Genomic DNA, 27,869 nt, shown 5'->3' with positions numbered 1-27,869 from the left:
AAATACCCTCGGATTTAATGAATGCAAAAAATGCAAAAAATACTTTAAAATCTCAATCCAATGCACCCCTCTAAATCCAATCGGCAATTCGGCATTATATCCCTTACCAAACGCGGCCTTATTTAACTCACCCAGTCGAATTGTTGCGTCGAGGACGAAGATTGAAGTGATCAGCTATGGCCAGTTCCGATCCCGACAAGCTCATCACTAAAGCCGATAAACTGTTAGTCTCTCTCTATATGTTTGGCGGCTGTATCTTTTTTTTTAATAATATTATTAAGGTTTAACTAAATATAGCTAATAGATTATATATAATTTTGTTTTTGTATCACATGATTAATTGATCTATTCAATTTCAGTGGCATATATCTTAATCGCGTAGAAATGTTTGCAGATAAGATCTGATTACTGTTATTCTGCTAGTCGTTTCGATAGTAATATATGATTGTTAATGTACATTTGTGGAATTATAGAGGTCGGTTCTCGTACAAACTTAGAAATTTTATTTAACATCTAGCCTGTAGATTCACAGTGAGATGAAAGTCGATATAGTTTTGGAATGTTCAATCCTGGAGGAATTGGTAGAGTTATATATAATTTATTAAAATTAAACACGTAGAAATAATTGTTTGTAGAAAATTATTTTGCATAAAACAACATAGAAATTCGTAAAGACTACAGAGGATATTGGTTCTGCGATTCTTTAAGTAACAAGAGCTCTTATTTAAACTGTTACCTATACATATTAGTGGAAGTGGTTGTTTAATACTTGAGGGACTAATGTCAATGTGTGGCACTAGTATTATGGAAAATTACAATTGACCTAATTTTGGAGAATTAGCTTGGAAAATGTTGCGCTTGTTTTATGTATTGGAAGAAAGGATATGACCAGAGTCATTCGGTGATATATCGGTGTGGAAAGGAACTGAATATGTTAGTAAATTGGGTTATTTAGTTTCTTACTCATCGACTCATTTATTAGCTCAACATGGCCATAATTTCGAATCTGTGTTCTCAATGAGAAATATAATTTTTTGAACGTACAAATCAAATGCTGTTGTTGAAAGTTATCTTGTGTTCTATGATTATGTGTTTGTAATTTTGCAAAAGGACAAAGCTCAGCATGACAAGATGGAGTGCTGATTGGAGGGGCGCTACTAGTTTATATGAACAGGCAGGTTGGTTGGCTAATTTTGTTTCTTTTACTAATTATTCTATAGCATCTCTGTAATTATTTTGTCTAGATATTATGAAGTGAAGAACGAAAAAGAATATAAATGTCAAGTGTATGGTGTTGTACAAATGATCCTTCATATTTTATGGCAGCTCTTGGGTTTAGACTTGCCAAAAAGTATGAGAAAGCAAAAGTAGCATTTGAGAAAGCTTCAAAAGGACAGGAAATGCTGTCATCGTATCCTCTTTATTTTAGCTCTTGTTAGTTTGGGTACATTCCATTTGACATAAATACATAACCTTGACAAAAAGAACAGACCTTGGGATGCTGCTAAGCATATGGAGTCTGCTGCTGCTCTGGCAAAGGAACTGGGCAACTGGAGAGAAGTTGCTGATTTCTATAGACAGGCATCTATGTTATACAGTGAGTGTGGGAGGGCACAACCTGCCTCGGATGCACTTGCAAAAGGTGCTCGGTAGGCATCTATTACTGTTACTAGCTTGGCCTTTTATTGTCTTTTAAGTCATTCAAGTTATGACCGTAATCTTCTGTCAAAAAAAAAAAAAAGTTATGACCGTAATCTTATGGTTTTGATTTTTGGTTATGTATACATAATCATATACTGTGGTAGATGGTCAATGCTCTGTATATATTTTCCAGTCTATTGAGTATGACACGGGAATGCTCCTAAAATCCTTGATACTGCTAAATAATAATGCGTCTGAATTTTAAATATAACATTCAATGATACAGCTTTTTATGATCTGTTCTGTCATTTAAATGAAACAATTTTTAATGTTCATTTCCCTTGTTGAATTGCTGTGTCTTATTATATTAAGCTTCAACAACTGCAGTGCACTCGAAGAAGCTGCACCTGATGAAGCTGTTACTCTGTATACGGAGGCTTGTGATACCCTTGAAGAGGATGGCAAAGAACAAATGGCCTTTGATCTATATCGTGCTGCTACCAGTGTTTATATAAAGCTTGAGAAGTAAATACATACAACTTAATTGACACTCTAGCATTTGCTGAGCCTGTTGCCCTTATTGTCATCAGGATTTCCCAACTATTTAGGTTTTTTTTGAGAGAAAACATCTATACTAAAAGCGTTTTCAGTGCCTCCAGAACAAAATTATGAGGCAGTTTAAATATAAAACTTTACCAAAAATATTCTGCTGCGGAAGTAGTTTAAGATAAGTAGATTCAAGCAGGGTTCCATCAATTGGCTGTACATTATGGCTAGAAGCATGTATGAATTTGGCTAAATTTGTAGTTAATCCTAATTTCTGACATTAAAATTTCTGTTTTTCTGGTCTTTCCTTCCAAATTAATGATTGTAATAATTAAGTCCGTTGTTATTCTTAGTTATATTGTTTCTCTAGTTTAATGTTGACATGATCTCTTACATTTTGTAAGGTACTTGGATGCTGCAACTTTTCTTATAAGGTGGGGCGTGTCAGCTGACAAGTGCAATGCAACACATAGCCAATGCAAGGTACGGAAGCTACCTGTTCGTCATGCTTCAGCCCTATTTTGGCATTTCATTATCTTGCCTTTATTTAGGTGTATTTTTATCTACTTTATTTGAAGACAGAATTACAATCCCAAAAGACAATTTTAACATGTAATTATGTAAATTGAACCTCAGTAAGCAATAACCTTCTATCTTAATTTATTGTTTGTATAAAAGTATTTCACATGTCATAAATTTTTATCTGGTTCAAAGAAAAATTATTCTAGTGTCTTAGACAACGAGTAATTATTTTTCTCATAAAAGCCTTTTTTTCTAGGGTGATATTTGTTTGTAGGGATTATAATCCCCGGATAATTACCTTATTTAAATCCCATGAGTCCATATCCCAATAATTTTTTTGGTTCATTTCCATGGGATTATAATGCCTTGTGAGAGAAGGTAATATAATCCATAGAAATGTATTAAAAAAGTGATTGCAATACGATCTCATGGGATTATAATCCTTTAAATTTAAAGATATTAATGTGGTTATTCCAGGATTATAATCCTTTCAAACAAACATGACCTAGGTCCATAATCAAAAATGTGAATCAGTAGTGCTTATGTATTTTCGGAGCATTGCTATTCTAAAAATCTTTTAACCAGTAACATGAAGATGGCTTCTAAGTCATATATTTTATCAAACATCAATCTTATGCCACCTAGATACTGGCTGTTATGACCTCATTATTGGTAAAAAGGCTTTCCTCCAAATAAACTCATGATGCTTGTGAGTATATCTTCTTTTATTTTCTTTCTGCATAAATGTCCAATAACTTTTCTTCTATGGGATGAACTAAAAGTGTTTTATTTGGATACAGGCATATCTCAGTGCAATTATTGTCTACCTGTACGCTAATGACTTCGATCAAGCGCAGAAGTGCTACAATGATTGTAGTCAGTAAGTTGAAATCTATCCACTGCACTATGTACTCTACAATGAGATTCCTTTCTTAAACCGTCTGTGCCATTTTTAAATTACTAATGATATGCAGTTATCCTGAGGAGGGTTTCCTCATTAACTTGCCCAAAACATGATTTATTTATTTATTATTTGCATTAGTTGTATCTCGTTAGGCACTTTTGCTTGTGTTAATAATGTTTTATTCGAACCCAAAGATTTTTTAAATTTTCATTTGTGCTTAGATTGCTTTCTACTTGCATAAATCACTTCACAAGTGTCCAAGGGTCATCTGATCTCATTTCAGCTTTCTTCTCTTTTCACATGTTCTGTGACTATCTGCATACTATGAGCTATGTTCACTTGCATTATGTGTATGCTTGAGTTCTTTTGTAGTTATAGTTTTGTTCTAAACAAAGGGACCATCCATTAGTGGAACGATGACAAGTGAAGGATTCCCTAGTGGCAAATCACTTGTCTAAGTGTATCTTAATTATCAAGAAGAAGAGGGAGCAATGTGGAGTGCACAGTATATTTAGAATTTATTGAAATAGCGAACGACTAGAAATTTTAGAATGAGAACCGCAAAATCAAAATGTTCTGCTCTATTTTCAATATTTCTATGTACTGTTACCCACGTCATATTCAATTGCAGTACATTCAGTCCCACGAGTTCTCAGTTGAACACATAATATATCTTAAACCTAATAATAAGCCTGCGTATTACTATTGAGATTGCAATGACACTAACGGAGCCGGGAAATGGTGGGCAAGGAATCATGAGACTTCATCCCCCGCCCTTTGATATCTATGTTGTATGATAACTTGTAATATTCTTTGATGAAATTTATGAATTATCTAAAGAAGTACAGATTAGAGATATACAAAATTTACAGGGATGAAATTTTATTTTAGATGCGGTTTTATGGTTCCTTACCTTTTTATATGTAGAGCAGTTTAAAAGTTTTCTTCCCCTTCCAATTATTTGTTTTCTGGCCAGTCCTAGTGTTTGACGAATATGCTTATATATAAAGAGTTATTAAACTAAAATGGTGGACTGTGACTGCAATGGAATTGATGCTTTTATGTGAATCAAAATCAATATAGCATATACATAGCTAAGGTTTGGAAAATTGCTTGGTGGGTCTAGGTGATTGAGGTACCTTTAATTGAGCATTAATCTGATATATTGTAATGTTTTGGAATGATTATTTAAATACTCTATTATATATTTTGAATATTTTTGTTATATATTATTACTATATAGATATGATTATAATTTATAATAGGTTTTAAATGATTTAATATTCTGTATAAAATCTAAGTATAAAAAAAAATAAAAAATTAGATATATGATTGTTTTAGGACAGGGTTCTGGGAGGATTTAAACATTATCGACTTCTAGGTATTAATTGAATTAGTGGGGGACTTTTTTAGGATACTGTATGATGTGGTTTGAAAAGCCTTAAAAAATTAAATTCCTTTGTAAAAATGAATATTAATTTCGTACAGTGAGTATGCTCGACTTGTGGGAATTTTTGTTCGCTCACAAGTCACAAACCAAACTAGTATCCCTACTTGCCACAAGCGTATGTATATCTGTCAAGGGTGGTTACTGAACATAAATTATTTTACAGGCATTTTTATTTAAATACCAATGCTCTTATTTCTGTGCAGTGGTTGCTGTTTCAGTTGCTGATTAGGTTTTTCTTATGCAGGATTGATGCTTTCTTGAGTAGTGATCAAAGTCGATGTGCAGCTAAACTTCTTTCTGCATACACTGATGGTGATGTTGAAGAAATTAAGCGCGTAGCTCAGTCGAGCACTATATCCAATCTTGACCATGCTGTATGTCATATGTTCTGAACTACCTTATCCAACTTGCTATAAAATAGATGTGTCATGATATTGATTTGGGGGCACTAATATGGACATCTGTAAGTTAGTTCTTGTATCTACTATGTAGCGGGTCATTGATTGAAATAATTTGCGTTCTTTTGTATATAGCTGATAGTAAAGTTTCTAGAGCATAATTACATAGCATTTATAAGTTTAAATTACATGGAATTCTTTGTTTGGCCATTCCTTAATGAGGGTGCCTTAGCAAATCGGGCTGTAGGATTTATCACTGTATTGGACATGCTTAATTGTTATTATTTGGCTGCAGATCATTAGGCTTGCAAGAAAGCTACCAACAGGCGACGTGAGCGGACTCAAAAGTGAGACCGGAAAGGAGCAAGAAGAGCCACTAGATGAAGACGATCTCACTTAACTTCTCATGTTGGTAGTATTGACAACCAACCTTTTTCTGGAGAAATCTGTTTACTTGGACGAAATACAAAATATGAAGGCGTGTGTACAAAAATGCTAGTTGACAGAATTGCATACTCAATGAGTTAATGGCAATATTGTTTAACATTTATATGCAGTTGCAAGTTTGACATGAAAGGCTTTGCATAAATTAATAAATTGTTACACATTTATTTATTTGTTCATGCTGTATGTTGTGTAATATAAAAATTAAATTTAAAATTTAAATTTGTTGCTAGTATTAAATATCATATGTGTACAGGACTATCTACTGAACAGTACTAAAAAGCTTTTGCATGATTACAGCTGGGGATGAATAAAACCGAACTGAACTGCGGAGATCGACTTAAATCAATCCTTATTTAAACTGGATGTACCGAATTATTCGAAATCTGGAATTAAAAGGGTCCGTTTTCAAAGAACCTGATTAAAATGGGTTAGATTAGGGTTAATATATCCTTTAATTAACCCAACCCAGTTGGTTTAAAGTAATGGTCCAGACCAAAGTACTAGTTAAAATTATCCGGTCTACTCATGTAATGACCTAACAACTATTCCCTCCATCTCATTTCAGTATCATGATACACAAATGTTCCTATAAATTTTATTTTTATAATTTATTTTAAAATTTTCCTGCAAATTTTAAAATATCATTTTTGGATATTGCTTAGTTTATTAATGATATTGGAGATTTATTTCTATTGTTTTTATATAAATTATTAATATGATATATGAAAATAGTAAGTCTCAAACATGCTATCTACTAGAATATAAATCAATTATGAGAAATGATTACGTATTATCATGAATGGAAGTGGTGGAAGGAAAAATCACTCAGAATCGTGAGAAACACAGCTTGTTAATGTGTTAAGATCAACTGGGCTTGAGAAGTACATAATATTTATAGAGAAAAAATCACTCTGACTCATTGCACGATCCGATGCGTTAAATGCAGGTAAATCAAGTAGAGCTCGAGAGGGGCAACAACAATTGATAGCACAATCAAGCGGACAGAGCAAGCAATTTACAAGAGTGCCTAGCACCATCAAGGGGATACACACATAGCACAGCAAGACCAGCAATTTGCCACTTGATCATCACCACTCCCATGTGCTCTAATTCTTCTATTAATATTGTTGGCGTATCTCTACCCATTGGTTCGGTTACTTGATGAGTCAGCTCAGTTTGGGATGCTGCTGGTAGATTTCTTTCGACATCTTGCCCTGCATTCTCCATGATCGGTTAAAGACTACTCACTTGTAGGTCTTGTTATTCGTGTATATATCGCCAAAAATTTCAAAAAAATGTTACACATCACACTCCTTTTACCATGAAAGTCAAAGGCAACTTGTGCAAAATAGTCTAATATTAATAGTAGAAAAATATTCAAAGGCCTTTTCCGCCTGAGAGTTTGGTATGGCAATAGTTTTTTTTTTTTTTTTTTTGTCACATGATATGACAATAGTTAAATGTATTGGTTATCACATAACTAATCCACCAGAATTATTCACGATTTTTTCACCACAAGACAACATATGAGTTGTTGCATTTATCAAGTTGTGTATGCAGGCTTAAAAAACAAATGCTTTTAGGATTACTTATGTTAGTACAGATAAGTAAGCTTTAGCAGGTATTTGGTGAAGTTGACACAGGTAGCTAATTACACCGCTCATATGAATTTTTACTATAAGAGAACACAAGGCATATACGTAGACAGTGGCGGATCCAGAAATTGATAAACTGATGCAGTAATAGCAGCGAAGTGTTGAACAAAACAAACGCTTCAAAGCCGTTTGTAAACAGAATCATCCTTGGACTAACAGTATCTTTCTTTGGCCGGTATACAGCAACATGTTATTAACAAAAGCCAAGGTGGTTTTATATATCATGTTTGCTAAGAACAGAGTACTGACAGATCAGATTAGATCACAAAGCCGGCTTACTAGGACCATTTCCTAGGTTAATTGGAATCAGCATTTTTCGATCCTAACGATAAGTACATTCTGCAGCATTAAGTCCATTTACATCTGCACCAGATGTGTTATATGCTTTTGTTATCCACAAAGCACTCAAGCATACTAATTAATCGTAAATTTTGTGTTTTTATTTTGATTATTTCTTCTGCCTTTAAGCATATCAAGCCGCCTTCAGAGAGATGAAACTTATAATATTTCTGCAACTTGGGATATAAAATGTGCATTAGATATGGGTGTCTGTTGCATTCAACTTCCACAAGAACATAGTTGGTGTCTGACATGGCTCTTAGAGTGGAAATAGTGTCGAGAGAAATAATCAGGCCTTCTTCTCCGACCCCGGATGGCCTCAAGAGTTTCAAGCTCTCTTTTCTTGATCAGTTAGCGGCTACTCTTCATGTTCCACTAGTACTGTTTTACCCCGGAAGTACTGATCAATTTTATCAAAAGAATTCGTCGTACCAGACCCTCAAGGAATCTCTATCACTGACCTTAACAGAATTGTATCCTCTTGCTGGCAGGCAAAAGAGTCAGTACCTAATTGAATGCAATGACGAAGGTGCTGAATATGTGGAATCCCGTGTGATTTGTGACATGGCTTCTGTGACAGAGCATCCAAAACTGGATCATCTCCGGATGTTACTTCCCTACAATCCCCACCAACTTTCATCACAGAATCAGCTGAGCATGGACCAGGTAGCCCTCTTAGCTGTGCAAGTTAACAGATTCTCGTGTGGTGGAATCGCGATAGGGGTTTGCATTCGTCATGTCATAGCAGACGCTGCAGCAACTGCAACGTTCTTCAGAACATGGGCTAGAAATAATGCCTCATGTTACAGAAATGTCACTGAATATATTCCCAAAAACTATGTGTTTGATTGCACTTCTTTGTTCCCTCCACAAGATATCGCGCTTGCTTTCAGCGCTAGAGCCTCCAAACACAACCAGATAATTCACAAAACTGTGACTAAGAGATTCATTTTAAGTGATTCAGTAATCAAGGACCTCAGAAAGAAATGCAGCATGGATGATGATCATGATAATGTCAATTACCCAACTCGTGTTGAAGCCGTCGTGGCCTTCTTGTGGACAACAATCATCCAGTCGAGTAGGAAAAGGCTCAAAAGGCACGAAATTTTGCTAACAGTGAACTTGAGGAAAAGGATGGTTCCAGCAATCCCCCCTCACAGCATAGGTAATGTTTTCCAGCCTTCAAGAGCACAATGGGAGGCAGGCGAAGAGAAGATCGCAGACTGTAAAATCTTAACTAAAAAAGTATCAAACGATTTAAGGAAGATGGAAGATGGATATATAAGGAAGATCTTCGAGAATGGTAATTTCTTCAAAGGGATGAAGGAAAGATTAAAAATGGTGGCAAATAAAAGTGAAGAGATGGGGACTTTTGCAGTTAGCAGTTGGTGCAGATTTTCATTTTATGAGACTGATTTTGGATTTGGAAAGCCAAGTTGGTATGGAACTTGTTTAAATTATATAAATTCTGCAATTCTAATGGATACTAGTGATAGTAAGGGGATTGAAGCATGGGTTACATTAGATGTGGAAGACATGGAAAAACTTGAGCAGAACTCTGAGTTTCTTTCATGTTTTTCTGTGAGTTTGAGCCAAACTGTTTGATCATAATCCAGTTTCTTCTTTCCTGTTTTCTTCTGCACTGTTTCAATTTAAGATTCAAGTCTCTTGTCAGTAAACCTGTATTTGGGTCGGTTTTAGCTAAATAGCTTCTGAAAAAAGGACCTTATAGATAAAATGTAAAAGTCAATTAAAAAAATTGCAGTTTGTAATGTAATACACTGCAAAAGTCCTGCTCTTTTATTGATATACTTGTGCAAACAATACTGTTGTGATACAACTTACAAGGCATACGAGAAGTCAAGTAAAGGGCCTAATTTAAATTTACTCAAACCTAAACAATTCCAGAATACGGTTTACATTTATTCAGGCCTTCACATAATACCGTATTCTGTTTAAGGTTGCTAAAAGTTTGACTGCAAGCTTTCCGACCGTAAGGGTATCTAAGATATACTAATGATAGTGTACTTAATACAGTATTATACTTATCACTAATAGTAGTGCAGATGATGTAATATCAAAGTTTTTCATTCTTTATACTTTATAGAGGGGTTGAATTTACTAGATTGTAAAGCCATTTTGATCAGTTCAACTGAGTGACACATTATTTAAGTCGGTTTGGTCAGTTTTGTTTTCTTTACGTTCTCTGTGTGGAAAAAGATACAAGTAGATCATGCAGCCAAGTTCAGCTTTCACAACAAGTATTTATCAACTTTCATTGCATCTGCATGGCAAAATTAAGGAGTGACCATCCGACTGGATAAAACATCCAAGCAGTGCCTGATGATCACAAAGGCGTCTAATCAAATGTAAGGCTATTCTACGATCCCAAAGTTTTACACAGATATACAAGTAGCAAGTTGATTTCGGCAAATAATCATGGTAATAAACAGTTCCCATGCTCTCAAATGGTATACATAAATGATCTCCCAATTTCTTGCTCTATAAATTAATATTACCACTCCCTCCATTCTTTTATTGATTTGTATCTGTAATTACAACTGTGGAAGCACCCAGAATAAATATACTTATACTGCTAAGTTTAATTAAAAATCAAATAATAGAATGTTTTAGTGAGAACAACACGCGACAACAAAATCCGAAAGAGCTTATCGTTAAGCATCTAGAGATTAACGAAAATGGTAACAAAGTATCCTATCATTTAAGTGGTGCAAAATCAACCAGGCTTTAAAACTAATATCTCCTTCTGATTTGAAATTGCATTCATTTAATTCCACTCACCATAACACACATCTAGCAATCAAAGAAGTTTCCTTCGGTCATCTGAAATATGAAGCTGTTGTGACTTCTAATATCTGACACCTTAAAAGTTAAAACACACCTTAGTAGTTACGAGTTTTACTCGTAAGTTTTCTCTATTCCTGCCTATTCCATAACATAACTGATGCTAAAGAGAGATCATGTTGACTTCAAACTTTATTGTCCCTTCTGTTTAAAAGTGTATTCATCAAACCTCAACTTCCCTTGGTATGCCTCCATTACCTCAGGAACTTTGTCCATATGTGCATTTACATATTCCATTAAAAACTTTCTTTGCGTCAAAGACAGTATCGTTGATAGCCTGTAACTCTCTCTAGTAATGTTTTTCGAGACCAAAACTTGCAGAACTGAACACCTTGGAATAGTTCTCTTCTGTAAGCTATAGGAAAGAATAGCTGGATGACATGACAACCTGGACGGTGTCCACTGTAACTTATTCACAACGAACTGCACACTTTCACTGATCTTCTTCTCACTGTAACACATGATCCTTGGTAGTTTTCTGAGCATTAAATCTATCTCATGATTGGAGAAACCAAAGCTTCTAAACAACACACATCTAGCTTCCCAAGTTGAGTCAGTGACATGACACAATGCAACAACAGCATCGAAAAAATACCCAGATGAAAGATCAAAACCCATGCCTTTAACCTTCAGTGCCACACTGCGCAATTTGTCATGTGGTTTACCTAAAACTGGAAAAGGACCTGCTAAATATTTCACAATCTGGAAACGGGGCACGCCAAGTTCGCAAAGAAACTCAAAATTAAACGATAAATCTTGTATTCTGTAGGCGGTAAGAATGTGTGGATTATGTTTAAGAAGAACAAGTGTATCCCGGCTACCAATCAGTGAACTGAGCAGGTTGAAAGTGGGCTTTATTCGGTTATTCAGACTTCTATGGAGAATAGGCGGGCATTTGGTGACAATGGCGATTACCTCTGCTCGAGATAAGTCCATAGAGAGCAAAAACTCAAGCTTTGGCTTGATGAGCATTTCAGGATGATAACCTTTAAGAATGCCGGGATATTTAGAAATGATTTTGTTAATATTAGGCCGTGGAAATCCAAAGGTTCGGAAGAGCTGGAGAACAGAGTGGGCTCTTTGGTCAGAAAAATCAAAACTAAGACATTCAGAAGCACGAATTAGGGATTTTTTGGATAACCCATATTCGTTCTGGAGAAATGAAATCTTGAATTCAGAAGATTCAGCATTTGTGGGTGTTGTTGTTTTAGTTCTGTAATTACGAAATATGGGTGTTTTTAAACACAGATTCTTCAAGATATGCAAATCAAGATGTTTGGCAGTTAGGGCTTGCAATCGAGACTTATAAATATAAACAAGCATCATCATCATCTACATACACAAGAATGATTTACAGGAAGAGAACGAACTTACAGAGACCACTACACCAATTATTTCTTCACTTTGAGTGAACCCATCAAGAAGCTCAGGGTTGTAGGTTTTAGCTAATCTGAAGGTTGTGCGCAAATACATACAGAATTGTCAATATTCAGTTCAAACTTCATGTTCACCAAAAAAAACGTAGAGCTGCCTGAGAGCCTGCTTGGACTGTATAAATGAGACTTTAATTTAAACCGGAAAATTAATTATATGCGTGATGGTTTAAAGTTAAAAGTAGGTTATCTAATTAAAAGTACGTTGGTTTGAGATTTTTTTTATAACTTAAATTTTTTTACACAATTTTGATAAAAATTATACATAATTCATAAGTTACTTATAAATTATTTATATTTTAGTAACTCATAGTTTATTAATAACTTGAAATTACTCAAACATACATTTTAATCTCTCAGCTTATCATATTAATTTATATTAAATTATAAATCACAATTTTAAATTTAAGCAAACGGTCCCTAAAAAATCCGAACTTTTGACTTTTGATTCAACCATGTCAGGTGGCCGGACTTTTGTATCCATTAGGTCAAAAAAAATTAAATCGGATTTTCATCAAGATTTGATTTGATTGGGATTTTGTTAGGCTGGCCGGATCAGATCGTATTTTATATAGAAATATATCGCACCAACATATGCATGATATTATTTTTAAAATTATGACAATTTAAAAAAAATTGGTATACAAAATTCGATGTTAGTAAAATGTATCCGGTGGAAAAAAAAGTTTAAGTTTAGAAAATTCTCAGATGAGGTAATCAGTATATGTCAAAAGTTTAATATATTTTTTTTCGCGTTTGTATGTGAAGGAGTCGAACCCTAATTATAGATCATATGTAGCAACATTAAATTGATTTCTATTTATTTAAATAATAAATTTAATTTGATATAAACAAATTTTAAATTATCGTTATTATATAATAAGAATATATACATGTCAAATATTGTATTTATCATAATTTCATAATATTTTTTGTTTTATAAATAATATTATTTAAAATTTTATGATGTCAATGTATGTTTAATGGGTCGGATCCATTTTAGGAATTTCTCGAGCCCTAATCGAAGAATTGCATCCGTAAGGACCGTAACTATACTAGTGACATACTAATATACTATACAGACTATACACTCCATTATTTAGAAATCAGATTCCTCAAAACCCTAATCTGCAATTGGGGCATGCACCTATTCTAATCTGTGTAAGTTCTTTCTTATCTTTTTATGACCCAATCTGAAATATATTCATATGTTGTGTGCTTATAATGATGCTGCTGCTTGTTTATCTGTATATTCGTCAATCTTTAACCCTAGTTACCAAGCATCAAACTTTCCGCACTTCGTGCTTAGCAAAACCCATTATTCGTAGTTATAGTAGCAAAAGAATCATACCCATAAATGTAGATTCTGCAGATTTCAAGCTTTGGTTTCTCAAGAACAAATGTGGCTTATCTGGAAAACCCCTGCTTAATGCTTCTAAATGTCTAAATTTTGACTCCTCTGATCAAAGACCCCTCTCGGTTCTCGAGCTCTTCCGGTCCTTTAGAATCCCCCAGTCCACTGTTACCAAAATAATTTCGACTAATCCCTACATTCTAAAAAATTTTCATCCTGAAAAGATCATAAAGCCAAAGCTTGAATTTTTGCGCTCTATTTCCCGATCTCAAGCTGAGTTAGTTTCTATTGTCTCAAAACACCCGTTTATACTTAGAAGAAGTTTGACCAATTTCCTGATACCCTCCCTTGATTTGCTCAACTCTGTAACGGGTTGTTATCGAAAATCAGTTGTTGCCCTAAAGTACAATCCATATATTTTAAATTTTTGTCACAAATCTTTCCTGCTAAATATACAGTTTCTTTCTACACTCGGTGTGCCCCATTCCCAGATTGTGAAACTTTTAAGAAATTGTGGTCCAGTATTAGCTGAATCACATGACAAGTTGCGTAATGTTGCTGTGAAGGTTAAGGACATGGGTTTTAATCTTGAGTCTTCATATTTTATCAGTGCTATCTATACATTGTCTTTTGTCACTGACGCGACTTGGGAATCTAGATGTGTGTTGTTAAGAAGCTTTGGTTTTTCTAATTCTGAAATCCATTCCATGTTCAAGAAGCTACCATTTGTCATGCGTTATAGTGAGAGAAATATTGCGGCAAAGATGGAGTTCTTTCTGAATAAATTACAGTGGACACCATTTAGGTTGTCAAGTTGTCCAGTTGTTCTTGGTTATAGCTTAGAGAAGAGGACTATTTCGAGGTGTTCAGTTCTGCAAGTTTTGGTCATAAAGAACATCACCAGTGAAAGTTATAGGTTATTGACTATATTGGTGATGAGTGAGAAAAAAATCTCCGAAGACTTTGTAAATGCATATAAGGATGAAGTTCCTGAGTTGATTGAGGCATATCAAGGGAAATTAAGATTTGATGAATACACTTTTAAACAGAGAGGACAGCTAAGTTTGATGCAATTATGATAATCATTTGACACCAGTTTTACTTTTTTATTACTGAATTGTTAGAAACCGGAGAGGTGAATATATGAACTGATTGATTAATAACATCTGAGTCTAAGTTGTGGAGTATGCCAAGTAAACTTGCTTATAGGTACAGGAATGGACTTTTTTAAGGCGTTCAATCTTGAAATCCTTGGTGTCAAACAATAGAATTGAAAACAGCTTCGTGCCTAGCAACATTATTGCAGATAGCTTTGTAGCTGAACAGAAAGGTGAAGTTCTGCAAGTAGTAGCCATATTAGCTTTGTTGCTAGCTTTTAGTTGTCTGTGTAGTTGAGCAGTAGCAGTAATCATATTAGCTTTGTTCTTAGACTCTCTTTTTTTAACTCTGCGAGAGTTTTTATGCTGGTTGATTGGGAGCGTGTTCCTTTTCTCAAAGCTAGCCTAGGGTATAACGTAGTCTTGACTGGTGAGTTAGTCGATGTTCTCCAAGTAATGAACACTATGAAAGCATCAATGAATCAAGAGATCAGGTCATCTCTTCAAATGCCAACGACAAGAATCACAATAATTTATCTCTGTATTCTTCTGATTAAGCGTTTTGTTCTGCCCTCCAATCACAATAATAATTCCTAACGATGAACTGTGAATGTACAAAATCTTTTTTTAAACTTCATTTTCTTCTTTATACTCTACAATTTTTGGCTGACGGAAGAAGTTTATTTGCCCAACTAGTTTAAATTAATTAATAAATTATAAAGTACGGAGTTTCTTGTCTAACTGCTTGTGCTTTCCGTGTTGGGTTCAAGGTCTTGGGAAAATTAGATTAAAATATACCTAATTCCCCTAATTTGAAATATACATTATACATAACTTATAAGATACGCGTTTTGATGGTAACCGAGCAAGGCAGGTATAAAGGAGTGATATAGAAATTAATTTCATTTTTAATATTTTTATTTATTAAAATTTCTGAATTACATATTTTGCATAAAAAAATTAATGATATAAAAAGTTAAATTAATATTAAAAATTTATTAAAAATAGTGACTTAATAATTTTGTAAAATCAAATATATATATACAACAGTGTTCAATGCCAAATACATGATATACTTCAAATTCTTTGTAAATGTTAAATCAATTTTTTATTCGAGCTCCTACTTATGAGAAAGTGCCACATATATCATAACTAGGATACTTGCCCGGCTACCGCCGGAATTTTTTCTACACTCGTTAATCTGCGTTTTTTATTTCAGTGAAAATGTTTGGCTGTGAACGAACAATATTAAAAAAATGAATTCAAACTTTTTTACCTATAAATTAAGCGTTGTACAGGTGTTTAGAGTGGGCTCGTTGATAACTATTCAACAGACTTGGGCCGAGACTAAGGCTTGTTAACGCACAAGCAGCCCAAACAACGTTACATGTATAAACGTTTGCACTCATTCATATTTTGAAAACAGACGATTTATTGCCACTATTAATTCTATTGTTTGGTAACAGTTGGCTGCTTTAGAGTAAATACCCATACCATTTTCTTCTTCATCTTCTTTTCCACCATTGTTGCCTGCTATGAAGATATTTAAGGTATCATCTCTTAACACAGCTCTCAATTAATTTTAATTCTTCCTCATTATTTAATAATTAATCTGCTTTTGACCTAGTGATGGAATCATCGGGTTTGATTGTTGAGAAATTTATCAAGTATGTCACTGAGGAAGATGTCTTCTCGGATGAACTGGTTAGTTCTTCTTAACTCTTTTCTATTTAAATTGTCATAGTTGTATTGCTTCTGTTGTCTAGTCGATTATGCACATGCATTCCTCGCAGCGATTCCCTGCGGATATGCGTCAAAACTTGGTGATCTTGTTGGTAAGAAACTCCTCTTGAAATTGAAAACTGATTATTGTTTGGAAGTAACATATAATAAGGGTTTGGGGAAAATGATTGGTGTTGAAGCCCTCTACTCTGATTTTCACTTAGAAGGCAGGGAGTTGTTGGTTTTTGAGTTTGCAGGTGACGGTAATTTAAACGTATATATAATTGGGAGGGATTTTTGTGAGGTTGAGTATCCAAATGTTGTTCATGCACTACAGGAAATTGGTCCCTGAAAAGGTATTATTACAAATTTTTTACAACTATTGATGTCACACTGTACTTATTCAGCTGGTTCACGTATCTGTATTATTCAGCTGGTTCACGTATCTGTATTTTTCAGTGTCTCTTATGAAGGGATGGCTGAAGTTTGTGAAGTTTATAACCGAGTCTGAACCTATAGTGGTTTAAAAGAATATGTTTAAATTTTGTTCCCTCTTCATATGATGGTTATTTAATTTTGTTTGTTAAAATAATCCAAATTATTGACAACTCTTTTGGAAATATTAATAGTGTACATTTTTTTAAAGTGGGCTCATGATTATGCATCCAACACACTTGGGCTGAGATTAAGTCTTGCCAAGGCCCAAAAAACTTTACATGTGTTTATTATAATAACATTAAATTATAGTATTAGTTTAAGAGAAATGTATAGTGTAATAAATTTTTTTGATAAAATAAAAATTAGACTCTACAAAAAAAATTATATAATTCAATTATGTTCGAAAATTAAACAATAATCATAAAGTTTGATTCTTAATTAAAATTCATTTATATTCGAGAATTACGTAATAATTCTTAGTATATAGATTTTTTTTTATTAATTGCTTCTCGGCGTCGCTGAGCAGCGACGCCTTGTACTTTAATCGAATTTGTAAATATTTAATTTATAAAAATTCAAATTTTACATTTCGGAATTTTTATATTATTCTAATAATTTATAATTTTAAATTTAATAACAAACAATAATTTACATACATTTCATAGTTTAATTTATACAAACTTCCTCTTCTGATTTAATTTATAAGTATGTTATTTAAAAAAAATCAAATATTACATTTATACGCCTTCTTAAAGTACCATTTTAATAAAGATGCTATATTGCAGTCGAAAATGTAGTTCTCTAATAGTTGGTTTCTTTGTCAATTGCATCTTTATTTTAATAAAGATGTTATGTTTTCTTTTTCTTTACCAGGTTTGCAAGATGGACATAAATTATTTCATACAAATTTCACAAATTAAAACATGAAATAAATTAGATATCTGCAATAAATTAGATATACGGCCGCCGGAAGTCATAATAGTTACAAATGTAGCACATTCCTAAAATGTCAAAAAGATATACATAATCAATTCCGTGTTGTGCAATCAACTCCTGCGTTTACACATTTTGTGCACTTTCACGCATAATGGCTTTCTTTATGCATGTCGTAGCCAGGGCAGTTTTATGATCAGTTAAAATACTTATCTTTCTATGCAATTTTCATATCAGTGAAATTCTAATGAAGACTCTTAAAATGTTACATATAAGGTGTTTATATATGATTTAAATTAAATGTAATGTAGTAGTTTTTATACTCCCTTGGTCCCGTTTTACATGTCTATTTTGAAAATAAATTTTGTCTTTATTTATATGTCCATTCACACTTCAAAACAAATTTAATAATAATTTTTCAAATCTGTCCTCATAATTTCTATTTTCAATGCTTAAATTATTTAAAACTGAGTCGAATTCACGTTTTCAATGCATTAATTAGGGGTATTTCATTATTTTAAAGATATTAGTTAAAAGTATTAAAGAAAAAAGTGTACAGAATATATTATTTCTTGGTATATGCGGTTTTTTCAAAATAGCCATGTAAAAGGGGATGAAGGAAATATTTACAGTCGTTTAATATAAAATTTCAAGTTAATTTGAAATTAAGTTGACATATATTTAATCCTTGAAAAAATGTACGATCAAAGAATATGGCAACACTTACAAAATTCTAATTTAATTTATAAGTGTATAGAATATATTTTTTGTTTGTTGTAGTAGTTTTTGTGTGCAAATCTTGAAATAATAAAAAGAGTCATAATTACAATACATACACAAGGTCACTCCAGTGGATTTTATTATCACTCAATACACATAAACATACGAAACAAAATAATAGTGGTGCAGCATCAGTGTATAAACCAAAACGCAATTGAATTTAAATTTAAAAACTCTATGCAGCTTGCGTCCTTCCAATCAAAGTCGACGAATTAATGTGACAGAGTTTTTATCCTCCATTATATTTAAGGTAGAATTTACTCAAGTTTCATCTTGTATTATTGACAATAGAATTTTATAAATATATTTTTCATAAAGTTAAAACATAAATGGATGTAATGAGTATGAAGCATTAATCGCATAATTAGTTTGAGGTTTACTTTTCTCCATGCATATGTGAACCACATGTTACTCCCTCCGTCCCACCAGGTTCTTTACAGTTTCCTTTTTTGGATGTCCCATCCAATTCTTTAAATTCCAAAACTTACCAAAAATAGTCAATGGGTCCCACCACTTCCCAACTTTTCCTCCCTTTTCACACTACTTTTACTCCCTTTTCACACTACTTTTACTCCAATATCTTTCTTTTATTCATTAAAAATTGATGGGTCCCACCACTTCATCCACTTTTCTTCCTCTTTTCCACTACTTTATACATATTTCTTAACTTCCGTGCCCAAACCAAACGTAAAGAATTGGCTGGGACGGAGGGAGTAATTACGGAATACGTGTATGATAACGACAATAATATGAGAAAAGAGGGTCAACAGACAATTGTGTTCGTGTATGATAACGACAATAATATGAGAAAAGAGGGTCAGCAGACAATTGTGTTCTTTTGAGTAAAAATCAGTTGATAAAGTAGAGAACAACATATCGTGCATATAGACTCATGCACGAAGAAGACATATGGCATTACTGGGGGAGTCTCACAATTGTATGTGAACATAAAAAAAATTATTAATATAAATTTAATGGTTAATTTTTAAGTTAAACTTTTTTCTTTTATGATCATTATCATATGTTGTAAAAAGAATTGCCATCAATCATAATCAGATTGAATAAGATTTGATTAAACTGCTATTCCACAAAAATGTTGACAAATTGTATGTGTGAAAAATATCATATTGAAGTCATTTGTAAAATTTTTAAAGGGATTCTCATTTAATGTTTCAAATTTATATTTAAGGGTTCTTCGTTTAGGGTTTAGGTTTACATTTATAGTTTACAAAAATATTACAATACATTGTTTACAAAATTATAAATTATTACAAAAGGTGTATAGGGTTTATGTGCTTGTATTCATGGCTTCTAAGTCATAATCTGATTAAAAATTATCGAAAGATTGGTGATTAATCAAAGGATTAATCAGATTGCATGGAAATCAGATGTATTTTAGTATTAAGATAATTGATATTTATGTGTTATTATGTTAATTATTTATTATCAAATATAATAAAATTTCGGGATTACTCAAAGAGCAGTGATTAATCGAAGGGATTAATCAGATTAGAAATCAGATATGTTTTAATATTAAAATATTATTTGATATTTTATTATTATATTAGTTATTTATTATCATATAGGCACACACTATCATACATTCTACGGAGGTTCATTTCAATCAATATAATATATTTATCTTCATAAAATATTATATTTAATTTATTTTAAAAAAATATAAGGACTAAATCAGATTTCAAAAATGATATGTGTTACAAAAATCAGGAATCACACCTGATATTTGATAATAATATTCAGGATTATTGAAAGATCAGTGATTAATCGGAAGGATTAAATAATTAGAATAAAAATAAGATGTATTTTAATATTAAGATATTATTTCCGTGAGTTGATTTTTTTAACTTTTATTTTGATAAAAATCTCTCACAAGTCAAAAATTACATACAAATCACTTTTAATTTTATTTTTATATTTTTAGAAACTCAACCTATTAAATACTTAAAACTATTATAGTGATGGTAAATGATATTAATAAATTAATTTTATTAATCTTGCTTGTCACGTATGTAAAAGAGACACTACGCCATATATGGCCTACAACAACATCCAAAAAATGATGCCATAACCCCAAAATATGTTGCAATAGCCCATAAATGGGCTATTGCAACATAAAATTTAAGTTGCTTTTTTCCATGTTGCCCTAGGCTTCTATTGCAACATAATGATCATCTACTGCAACATAGGGTTTTCTGTTACAATAGACATGCTACTGCAACAACCAACTACCCTATTGCAACTGAAATTTTATGTTACGTTAAACCTTTTGATTTCAAAAAAAATGGGACCCACGTGTGGGTCAGACACGTGTCAGTCCCATGTAGAGGTCAAAGTGTGGGGCCCACAAGGGCTACTTTCTACAACATATATTTGTACTAAATATCTGATATATATGTGTTAATGCAACATTAAACTACTATGCAAAAGTTTACTATATCAACTGCAAAATTAACTAATCATTCATACAAACCAAAGTTCAAAACAAATCCAACCAAACTAAACTACCTAACAAATCCAACTCATCCTTTAGGTCTTCTTCACACAATCAATGTTGCGAGAGCCACCTGTTATAGTGACATGAGTGTTCCTTAGCTTTGCGAGCTGAATTGCGTAGTGACCAACACCGCCTCAAGCTGCAACAGTTAGTATGTTCATAGGTTGGCGTCTTTTCATAGAACAACTCCCGCTGTGATGTGGCATTGGTAAGTGGTTAACCCTTGAGTGCCTAATGCGGCACATTCACCAGCTGATAGTTCAAGTGGCCTTAGAACTGTTACTTCTTACTTTGCTACTGCATACTCAACTAATCCACCTCCAGTCTGTTTCAATATCATAATGAGCAAAAATTAATGAGCAAACATAACAGTACCAACTGAAATGTTTCTCGCATAATCCATTCCGCAATATATGAAGTACTTGGTCGAACCAAAACGGAGATATAAGAGTATTCTATACCGTTGTTCCAAGCATGGCCATAACTTTTTCGCCTTTCTTGAATTTTCTAACTGCAAATCCAACATCCACAACCTAACCTGAGATATCAGAACCATGCATTAATGTTTTATTTTCCAAAAATCAAATGCATGACAAAGCAAATTAGAAGAGCGGTGGTGACTGGATACATGTTAACGTTTCCACAAATAAGCAAAAGTAGATGAAATCGAACAAAATTTTAAAGAAAAATAAGTAACCACAACTATAAGAAAAAAAAAGTGAACACTCCACAAGACAAAGAAAAAGCAGGTGACAATACTAAGATTCACTGTCTTAATGACATACTAAGATTCTCTGCTCTTCATTTTATTTAGTTCAAGCTTTTAGTCAAGTACAAAATCAACTAGTTTTACCCCATATTATACACATCATTGAAACAGTTCATTGACATGTTCACGCAACTAATTAAAACATCAATTCATTAATGAATAATCAGACTACCAGATACATAATAAAAGCTGGTCAAGCTACAAAGACAAACTTTTCAACCTAAAACCAGAGTACCAGAAACAAGCACATATACAAAAGCTTACATCATAAAATTACATACGTATAGATATACATATTCGTCTGTTTTCAAAATCCAAGAACAAAATCGGAGTACCTTAAGCTGAAGAAGCGCACATCAAAGATTTAAATCAGTCAATCCCTAAGGAACCCAAAGCCAGCCTAAAACAGAACAAAGATATAAAACAAATTAGAGACAGAGTTAAAGATCTAAGAGAAAAAACAATATAACCAAAAAACCCCTGAATCAAAGGCATGAAAACCCCCAATTTTGATCCAAGAACAAATCAATTGAATAAACCCTAAATTTAATTCAAAATCCAGGTGATTTGTGAGAGCTTGCTCCAATTCCACGAGAACGAGTGAAATCGACCTCATTTTTATCTAAAGAGATGAAGAGAGAGACAGACGGAGAGAGTGAGAGAGAACGGAGAGATTGAGAAGAGAGACGAGGCGAGGGAGAGAACGAGTCAATAAAGCGTGTTTGATACTCTGAATGTTCAAAAATCTGGACTTGTGTGGATACTGGTTTATGTCCTCAAAAAATTTGCCTCTTCAAATTTTGTCCAAATATTTGGAGCCCGCCGTGCTGCAAATGAAAAAGCCATTTCACTTGTTTTAAATTTTTTAACATATTATTTATTAAAACATTCTATTAAAATCCTTGTCTTTTTCAAAAAATTAAATTATAATTTATTTATACTTTGTATAATTTAAAAAAGGATCCTTACTTTTATCAAAACAATTTAGGGTCATAGATATATTATATAATTATTTAAAATTTAAAAATATTATGTTAAAAACTAGAATTTGTTTTTTAAAAACTTAAATTACCTTTATATTTTTAAAAATAAAATTGTTCATTTATTTGAGTGACATTTTATTTTACGATATGTCTAATTATTTATCAAATTTAATAAATTTCAAGATTAAATTATTCAATTTCATAATAATTTAAAAACATAATCATTTAATATAGTTTTTTATTTTGAAAAATATAATTCAATTTCAGTATTATTATCTTATTCATAATTAAATCGTTCAAATTTATTATTTTTATTACAATTATTTATTTTAAAGAGATATAAAAATTAATGTTGTATTCAAACATTTAGTCTTTTCCTATTTAATATATTATATTTTATCTATTAATTATTTAAAATTATTTTAACTTTGTTTTATGTAAATTTTATTGTCATATTATAAATTATTAGTTTACTAATACTCTATGCAACACATGTATTCGGCTATTGCAACATCAAATGCACATTGATGGTTATCGTTGCGGTAGGTATGAATTAGTGCATCTAATGCAACATAATTTTGCAACACTCACGTTCATACCATTGCGGTAGGCCATATATGGCGTAGTGAGATTTGATACATCAAGTAGAAGTGTTATGTATTAAAGTTATTAAAGATTAACGAATCGAGATTAATCACTTACAAAAATTTATCTTCCTAAATTCAAAATCTAATTCTGAATATAGAGATGGTATCGGTAAAAATATAAAGTAATATCATATTTTCTTTTAAAAATATTATATAATACAAACTTTATAACTTCGAATAAGGAATTTTTTATCAGTCGTATATATTTATTTATCATACAAAATCATCGTTTTTTTTCAAATGTGATTACAAAAGCATGTAAAAATTACAATGATGCAGAATGACTGAGTTCATGCACCAGATGTTAGACACTCAATTTCAACTATTACAGGCGGCACTTAATGAGTCTATACTGCACACCTATCTTCACACAGTAGATGATTATGTTGTGTAATGAGTAGAGTAGAAATGTAACCAAAGTCATGCATCAAGCATTCATTATAAAATCAGTTTTATCTGTCTCCGTGATGATGAGTAAGGACAGAGCAGAGCAAGCTTTCGAAATTTGGTTTCTTTTCATTTCAAATTAAGAGATTTATTATTTCTTATGCATACCATCAGTGAGGTACTGAGTTCATATTTCACATAGACATAGGCCCTGTTTGTTTAAGAGAAGCAGAAGTCAGAAGTGGCTTCTGCTTCTCTTGACCCGTTTGTGTAAAGAAGTAGAAGCACTTTTAAGAAGCTGAGAATGCTAGCTTCTATCTCACAGCTTCTGCTTCTTTTCCAAACATTTTATTAGCTTATTTACTTCTCACTTCTGCTCCACTTCTCTAGTTTAAGCAAGAAGCCACTTCTTTTAAGTTTGCCCAAACGGCCCCATAGTCAATTTCCAAAAATAAACAAAATCACTCGAGAATATTTGTGTACGTTTGAAGCAATATAATAAAAAAAAATATAACCAAATGAAAATTATAATTATATTTATTATTTAGTCGGTAATTATCTATCTAGGTTAATCAATTGGAAAAATGTATCTTGATAAATAAATTCCTAATTCTTTTATAATTAGATTATCTCAAGTAAAATTTTAATTCAATAAAAAAAAGTGAAATATAATACTCCATCCGTCCTATTTAAACCGCTTTTGACTTTTTACACTTAATTTAAGATATTAAAAAATCAAATCTAAACGTAATTATTCTTTGTAAAGTTTATATCAAATAAAACTATAAAATCTAAATTTTTATTTGATATAAGAATCTAAATTTTATTTAAAATTTAAGATTTCGTAAAATCTTAGTGGTTCTATCACTGGTCAGCGCCACCCTATATTTTCATATTATCTCATATCGCCAAAGTATACTCCAAAAACATAAGAATCTAAATATATTGGAGCAGGGAGAAGGCCAGAGTTATAAACCGCCGAGGGCTATTCAACCCTACAAAAATGCCAACACTATACTTCCATGCAACAAATATCAAATGTGAGAAGCTCCCACACATTGATCTTAGAAACTAATCTGTAATAATGAAAAAATGGTGACAAATTGAATTCAAGTAGTAAGAAACTATCTAACACTATCATTTTCTTTATAATAATCTATTTGATCACCAGACTATCCTTCATCATCAATCATCAGTAGCCTCCCACAGTCCAGAAATCATCAGTCTCTCTTGTTCAATATCCCAGAACAAATCTCCTTGCAGGCCGTCGTGAAGATAATCACAACCCGCATATTCTTCTAATTCTTTGTGTATGCATGAAGTGGTATTTGTAACAGAAGAAGTATTTGTCTCTTGGTTATGCTTGCACCAGCTCATTTCCTGTCGTCGTAGCCAGGGCAATTTCCAGTGATCCGTTAAAATCCAGATCACCTAGCATGTCGTTAGGAAAATCCAGATCACCTAGCACCTCATTAGAAAAATCCATACCAAATCCAGAGTCCAGAAAGGTACCACCAGCTATATCTTTTCCGAGATCAATATTATTCCACAAACTCTGCTCATCCGGGAGCCTTGTGCACTGATTATGAATATTATCATGCATCCATTTAAGAATGTCGCCTAAACTCTCCTCCATAAACGATGTTGAAGGCTCAATTTGCACTTTCAAGCTACAATCTTCCGGAATCTCTAACAATTTCTTATCACAGGGTAGAATCTTCGAGCCTTGCTGCTTCGCTTTTTTTTTCTTCATGCTTTTGTGATTGATCCATTAAAACCTGAGTTTCCACAGGTTTGATTTGATAAAAAACAGGGAGGCTCTTTGCTTTTCTGCTCAAATGAGAATTCAAGTAGAGTAGTTCTTAATCTCGTTGTCTGTTCTACCATCTAAGTGACCAGCAATCAGAGACTACCTATCCCCAAATCACACCAAAATCCAACATTTCACATAACAAAAAGAACCTCAAAATCCAAATACAAATATGAACACTCACTTATTCCTCAAATCAGCATGCAGCTTAACAATGACATCTTCCTAAATAAGAAGAAAATTGCCTCTTCACATCCAGCCTCAAATAGTTGATCCATCTTAATCTATAACTCTTTCCGCATCTCAACAGTCCATTAAAACGATACCATAAACATACATTGCACCTTTAAATCTATCAACAAAAACAAACAACAGAGCAAACAAACAATGCAGCCTCAAACATAGGTATATATATCTATGGAGTAGTCAAGAAGTTTTGTTTAAATTTAACGGATAAAGAAAAAGAAAGAAAGATTGAACCCAGCCAGCGGAGATTCACCAACACTCGTGGTCCCCATGGGGGTGTTGAGGGGGAGGAGCAACGCCTCTGAGATTGCACTTGAGGAATTGTGTGAAAGCATTAAAAAATGGTTACTCATTAACATGTATCTTACCCGACATTAAATTTAAGAGACATAACAACTTACAGTTCTCGCCTGATAAAATATGACCCGACTGTAGAGACAACTTCTGAGGAGGGAGTGCCGTTGCTTTGTATGAAAATATACAATATCAAATGTGAAAAGCGACAAATCAGTGTGAACTGTGAAGCAGAAGAACTGGAATCAGTTTGTTTACCTGCCTACCACCCAAGAAAGGCTTATTAGAAACATCAGCTAGAGGAGTTCTACACGGCATACTGCTTGAGCACTGACCACAGGCGGCAGCGAGTCCGGTCCGGTCGACTTTGAGTGCCTTGACAGGGGTACCTACATGGTACAGCGTCATGAAAACTATCTACAAATATTTCTATAAACATTTGTAAACATAGACATAAACGCCAGGAAATGACAGAAATCGATTCACACAAAATAAATCTCTAAACTTCCAGTACTCACCGGACACAACAGGCGATTCGAAATCAAATTTATCAATCCTCCAACCATGATACGACTCATCATCTCCCGGAGTTTCCGAAGTCTGCGCAACAGATCGAGATAACATATTTAAGCAACACACAAACAAACAAAACACACATATTAATGTAATAAAGAAAATAATAAACGCGGATGAAGATATACCCGCTCCATGAGAAACTGAGTTCGTCGGAGAAGCAACTAAAAGAAGATGAAATAACCTGGATCGCCGATGGAAGCAAGAGACTGGAGGAGGAGAATACGCAGTTTTGGAAGAAAAAGTAAAGCTTCTGAAATTTGAATTCAAAGAAAAAGGTGAAAAAGGTACTGACCGGTTGCAAAAGTCATCAGGTCACTTTCAACACTAAATAACCGGGAGTGGCAATGCATGTAATTGGAAGGCTCCCGAGGGACAGTCGAGGTAAAAAGCCAGGCTTTTTCCTATCAGCATTTATCTATTTATAGATTTTAATAGTTGATTGCCCAAAATATCAATGATCGCTAGGAGTGTCCAATCTACCCACTCAAAGACGCATATTCCATATGCGTGTGTGAAACATGATAGTCCCCTGTATGTGATTTACACATACACAATGAGTCGATGATTGAAAAGTAACAACAAATTCAGTTTAAGTATACATGCTTTCTTCAACATCATCCCCCGAACCTTCTCCATCTTTTCATTCATGTCTTTAGAATTTTTTATTCAAAACACGCATCTTGAATCTGCGTGTTCGAAACCTCGCATCCTTGTATGTGTAAGTAAGCTTGATATGTTATGTGAATGTTTGCGGAAATCCAATGCAGTGTGTCTCCTCTTCTACTGATGTGTATTTGTCCATCTAATTTGTGCAATATTTACGACCTTCATTATTCTGGACATGATGCACGCATGTTGAGTATGCATTCTCGGGTGCTCGCATTTTCCAAATGCGTGATTACAATGTGTTTTTAGAATTATAGCTACACGCATTTCTTGTATACGCGTTTGGGTATTTAGGGCATGTTTTAGGTCCGTGGTTATTTTGGAAACTCTCGAATGAGATGTGGTTAAAAAAGACATTCACCCCTTACTTATCCATCAAGAGATATACCACAATTATAATATAACAATATTAATATATTATATAATATTTAATCATAGTTTCTAATATTAAT

At 33.0% G+C, this 27,869-nt stretch overlaps 5 protein-coding genes and 2 long non-coding RNA genes across 16 annotated transcripts; 4 read left to right on the top strand and 3 right to left on the bottom strand.

Annotated features, from left to right (window-relative positions):
- The first annotated feature begins 65 nt into the window (after nt 1-65).
- On the top strand, nt 66-6,076 carry LOC108223420 (gamma-soluble NSF attachment protein). Its single transcript, XM_017397717.2, has 9 exons — nt 66-223; nt 1,111-1,178; nt 1,327-1,411; nt 1,491-1,649; nt 2,029-2,166; nt 2,592-2,670; nt 3,510-3,589; nt 5,308-5,437; nt 5,757-6,076. Exons 1-9 carry the CDS (start codon nt 177-179, stop codon nt 5,859-5,861), a joined length of 891 nt encoding a protein of 296 aa, XP_017253206.1. The 5' UTR covers nt 66-176; the 3' UTR covers nt 5,862-6,076.
- Nucleotides 6,077-8,055: 1,979 nt separating this feature from the next.
- Nucleotides 8,056-9,581, top strand: LOC108214266 (stemmadenine O-acetyltransferase). The gene has a single exon (XM_017386191.2). It carries the CDS (start codon nt 8,155-8,157, stop codon nt 9,505-9,507), a length of 1,353 nt encoding a protein of 450 aa, XP_017241680.1. The 5' UTR covers nt 8,056-8,154; the 3' UTR covers nt 9,508-9,581.
- Nucleotides 9,582-10,747: 1,166 nt separating this feature from the next.
- On the bottom strand, nt 10,748-12,243 carry LOC108214276 (transcription termination factor MTERF2, chloroplastic). The gene has a single exon (XM_017386203.2). It carries the CDS (start codon nt 12,097-12,099, stop codon nt 10,900-10,902), a length of 1,200 nt encoding a protein of 399 aa, XP_017241692.1. The 5' UTR covers nt 12,100-12,243; the 3' UTR covers nt 10,748-10,899.
- Nucleotides 12,244-13,201: 958 nt separating this feature from the next.
- LOC108213049 (uncharacterized) lies at nt 13,202-17,042 on the top strand. Of its 3 annotated transcripts, none has more exons than XR_001805156.2 (5): nt 13,202-13,361; nt 15,950-16,040; nt 16,118-16,201; nt 16,279-16,355; nt 16,445-17,042. It is a non-coding gene; the product is annotated as an uncharacterized LOC108213049 (long non-coding RNA). The 3 variants fall into 3 exon arrangements; XR_010288096.1 differs by lacking the exon at nt 15,950-16,040 and having other exon boundaries at nt 16,445-16,729; nt 16,833-17,041; XR_001805155.2 differs by lacking the exon at nt 15,950-16,040 and having other exon boundaries at nt 16,445-17,041.
- On the top strand, nt 13,360-15,020 carry LOC108213040 (uncharacterized). Its single transcript, XM_017384775.2, has one exon. It carries the CDS (start codon nt 13,425-13,427, stop codon nt 14,631-14,633), a length of 1,209 nt encoding a protein of 402 aa, XP_017240264.1. The 5' UTR covers nt 13,360-13,424; the 3' UTR covers nt 14,634-15,020.
- A 3,917-nt stretch (nt 17,043-20,959) lies between the features above and the next one.
- Nucleotides 20,960-22,586, bottom strand: LOC108212591 (uncharacterized). The gene is made up of 3 exons (XR_001805151.2): nt 22,144-22,586; nt 21,501-21,577; nt 20,960-21,364 (listed from the first exon to the last, which is right to left on the bottom strand). It is a non-coding gene; the product is annotated as an uncharacterized LOC108212591 (long non-coding RNA).
- Nucleotides 22,587-24,850: 2,264 nt separating this feature from the next.
- LOC108212387 (hypothetical protein) lies at nt 24,851-27,075 on the bottom strand. 8 transcript variants are annotated; one of them, XM_017384113.2, is made up of 5 exons: nt 26,877-27,040; nt 26,694-26,775; nt 26,434-26,564; nt 26,283-26,345; nt 24,851-26,193 (listed from the first exon to the last, which is right to left on the bottom strand). In XM_017384113.2, exons 1-5 carry the CDS (start codon nt 26,883-26,885, stop codon nt 26,131-26,133), a joined length of 348 nt encoding a protein of 115 aa, XP_017239602.1. In that variant the 5' UTR covers nt 26,886-27,040; the 3' UTR covers nt 24,851-26,130. The 8 variants fall into 8 exon arrangements, 3 of the variants coding, with proteins under 3 accessions (XP_017239602.1, XP_017239610.1, XP_063941843.1); XM_017384121.2 differs by having other exon boundaries at nt 24,851-25,987; nt 26,877-27,038; XR_001805148.2 differs by having other exon boundaries at nt 24,851-25,734; nt 25,820-26,564; nt 26,877-27,039.
- Nucleotides 27,076-27,869: the final 794 nt, after the last annotated feature.

The sequence above is a fragment of the Daucus carota genome, chromosome 1 (genome assembly GCF_001625215.2).
Source record: "Daucus carota subsp. sativus chromosome 1, DH1 v3.0, whole genome shotgun sequence".
Taxonomy (NCBI): domain Eukaryota; kingdom Viridiplantae; phylum Streptophyta; class Magnoliopsida; order Apiales; family Apiaceae; genus Daucus; species Daucus carota.
This window is presented reverse-complemented; position numbering and strand designations above follow the sequence as displayed.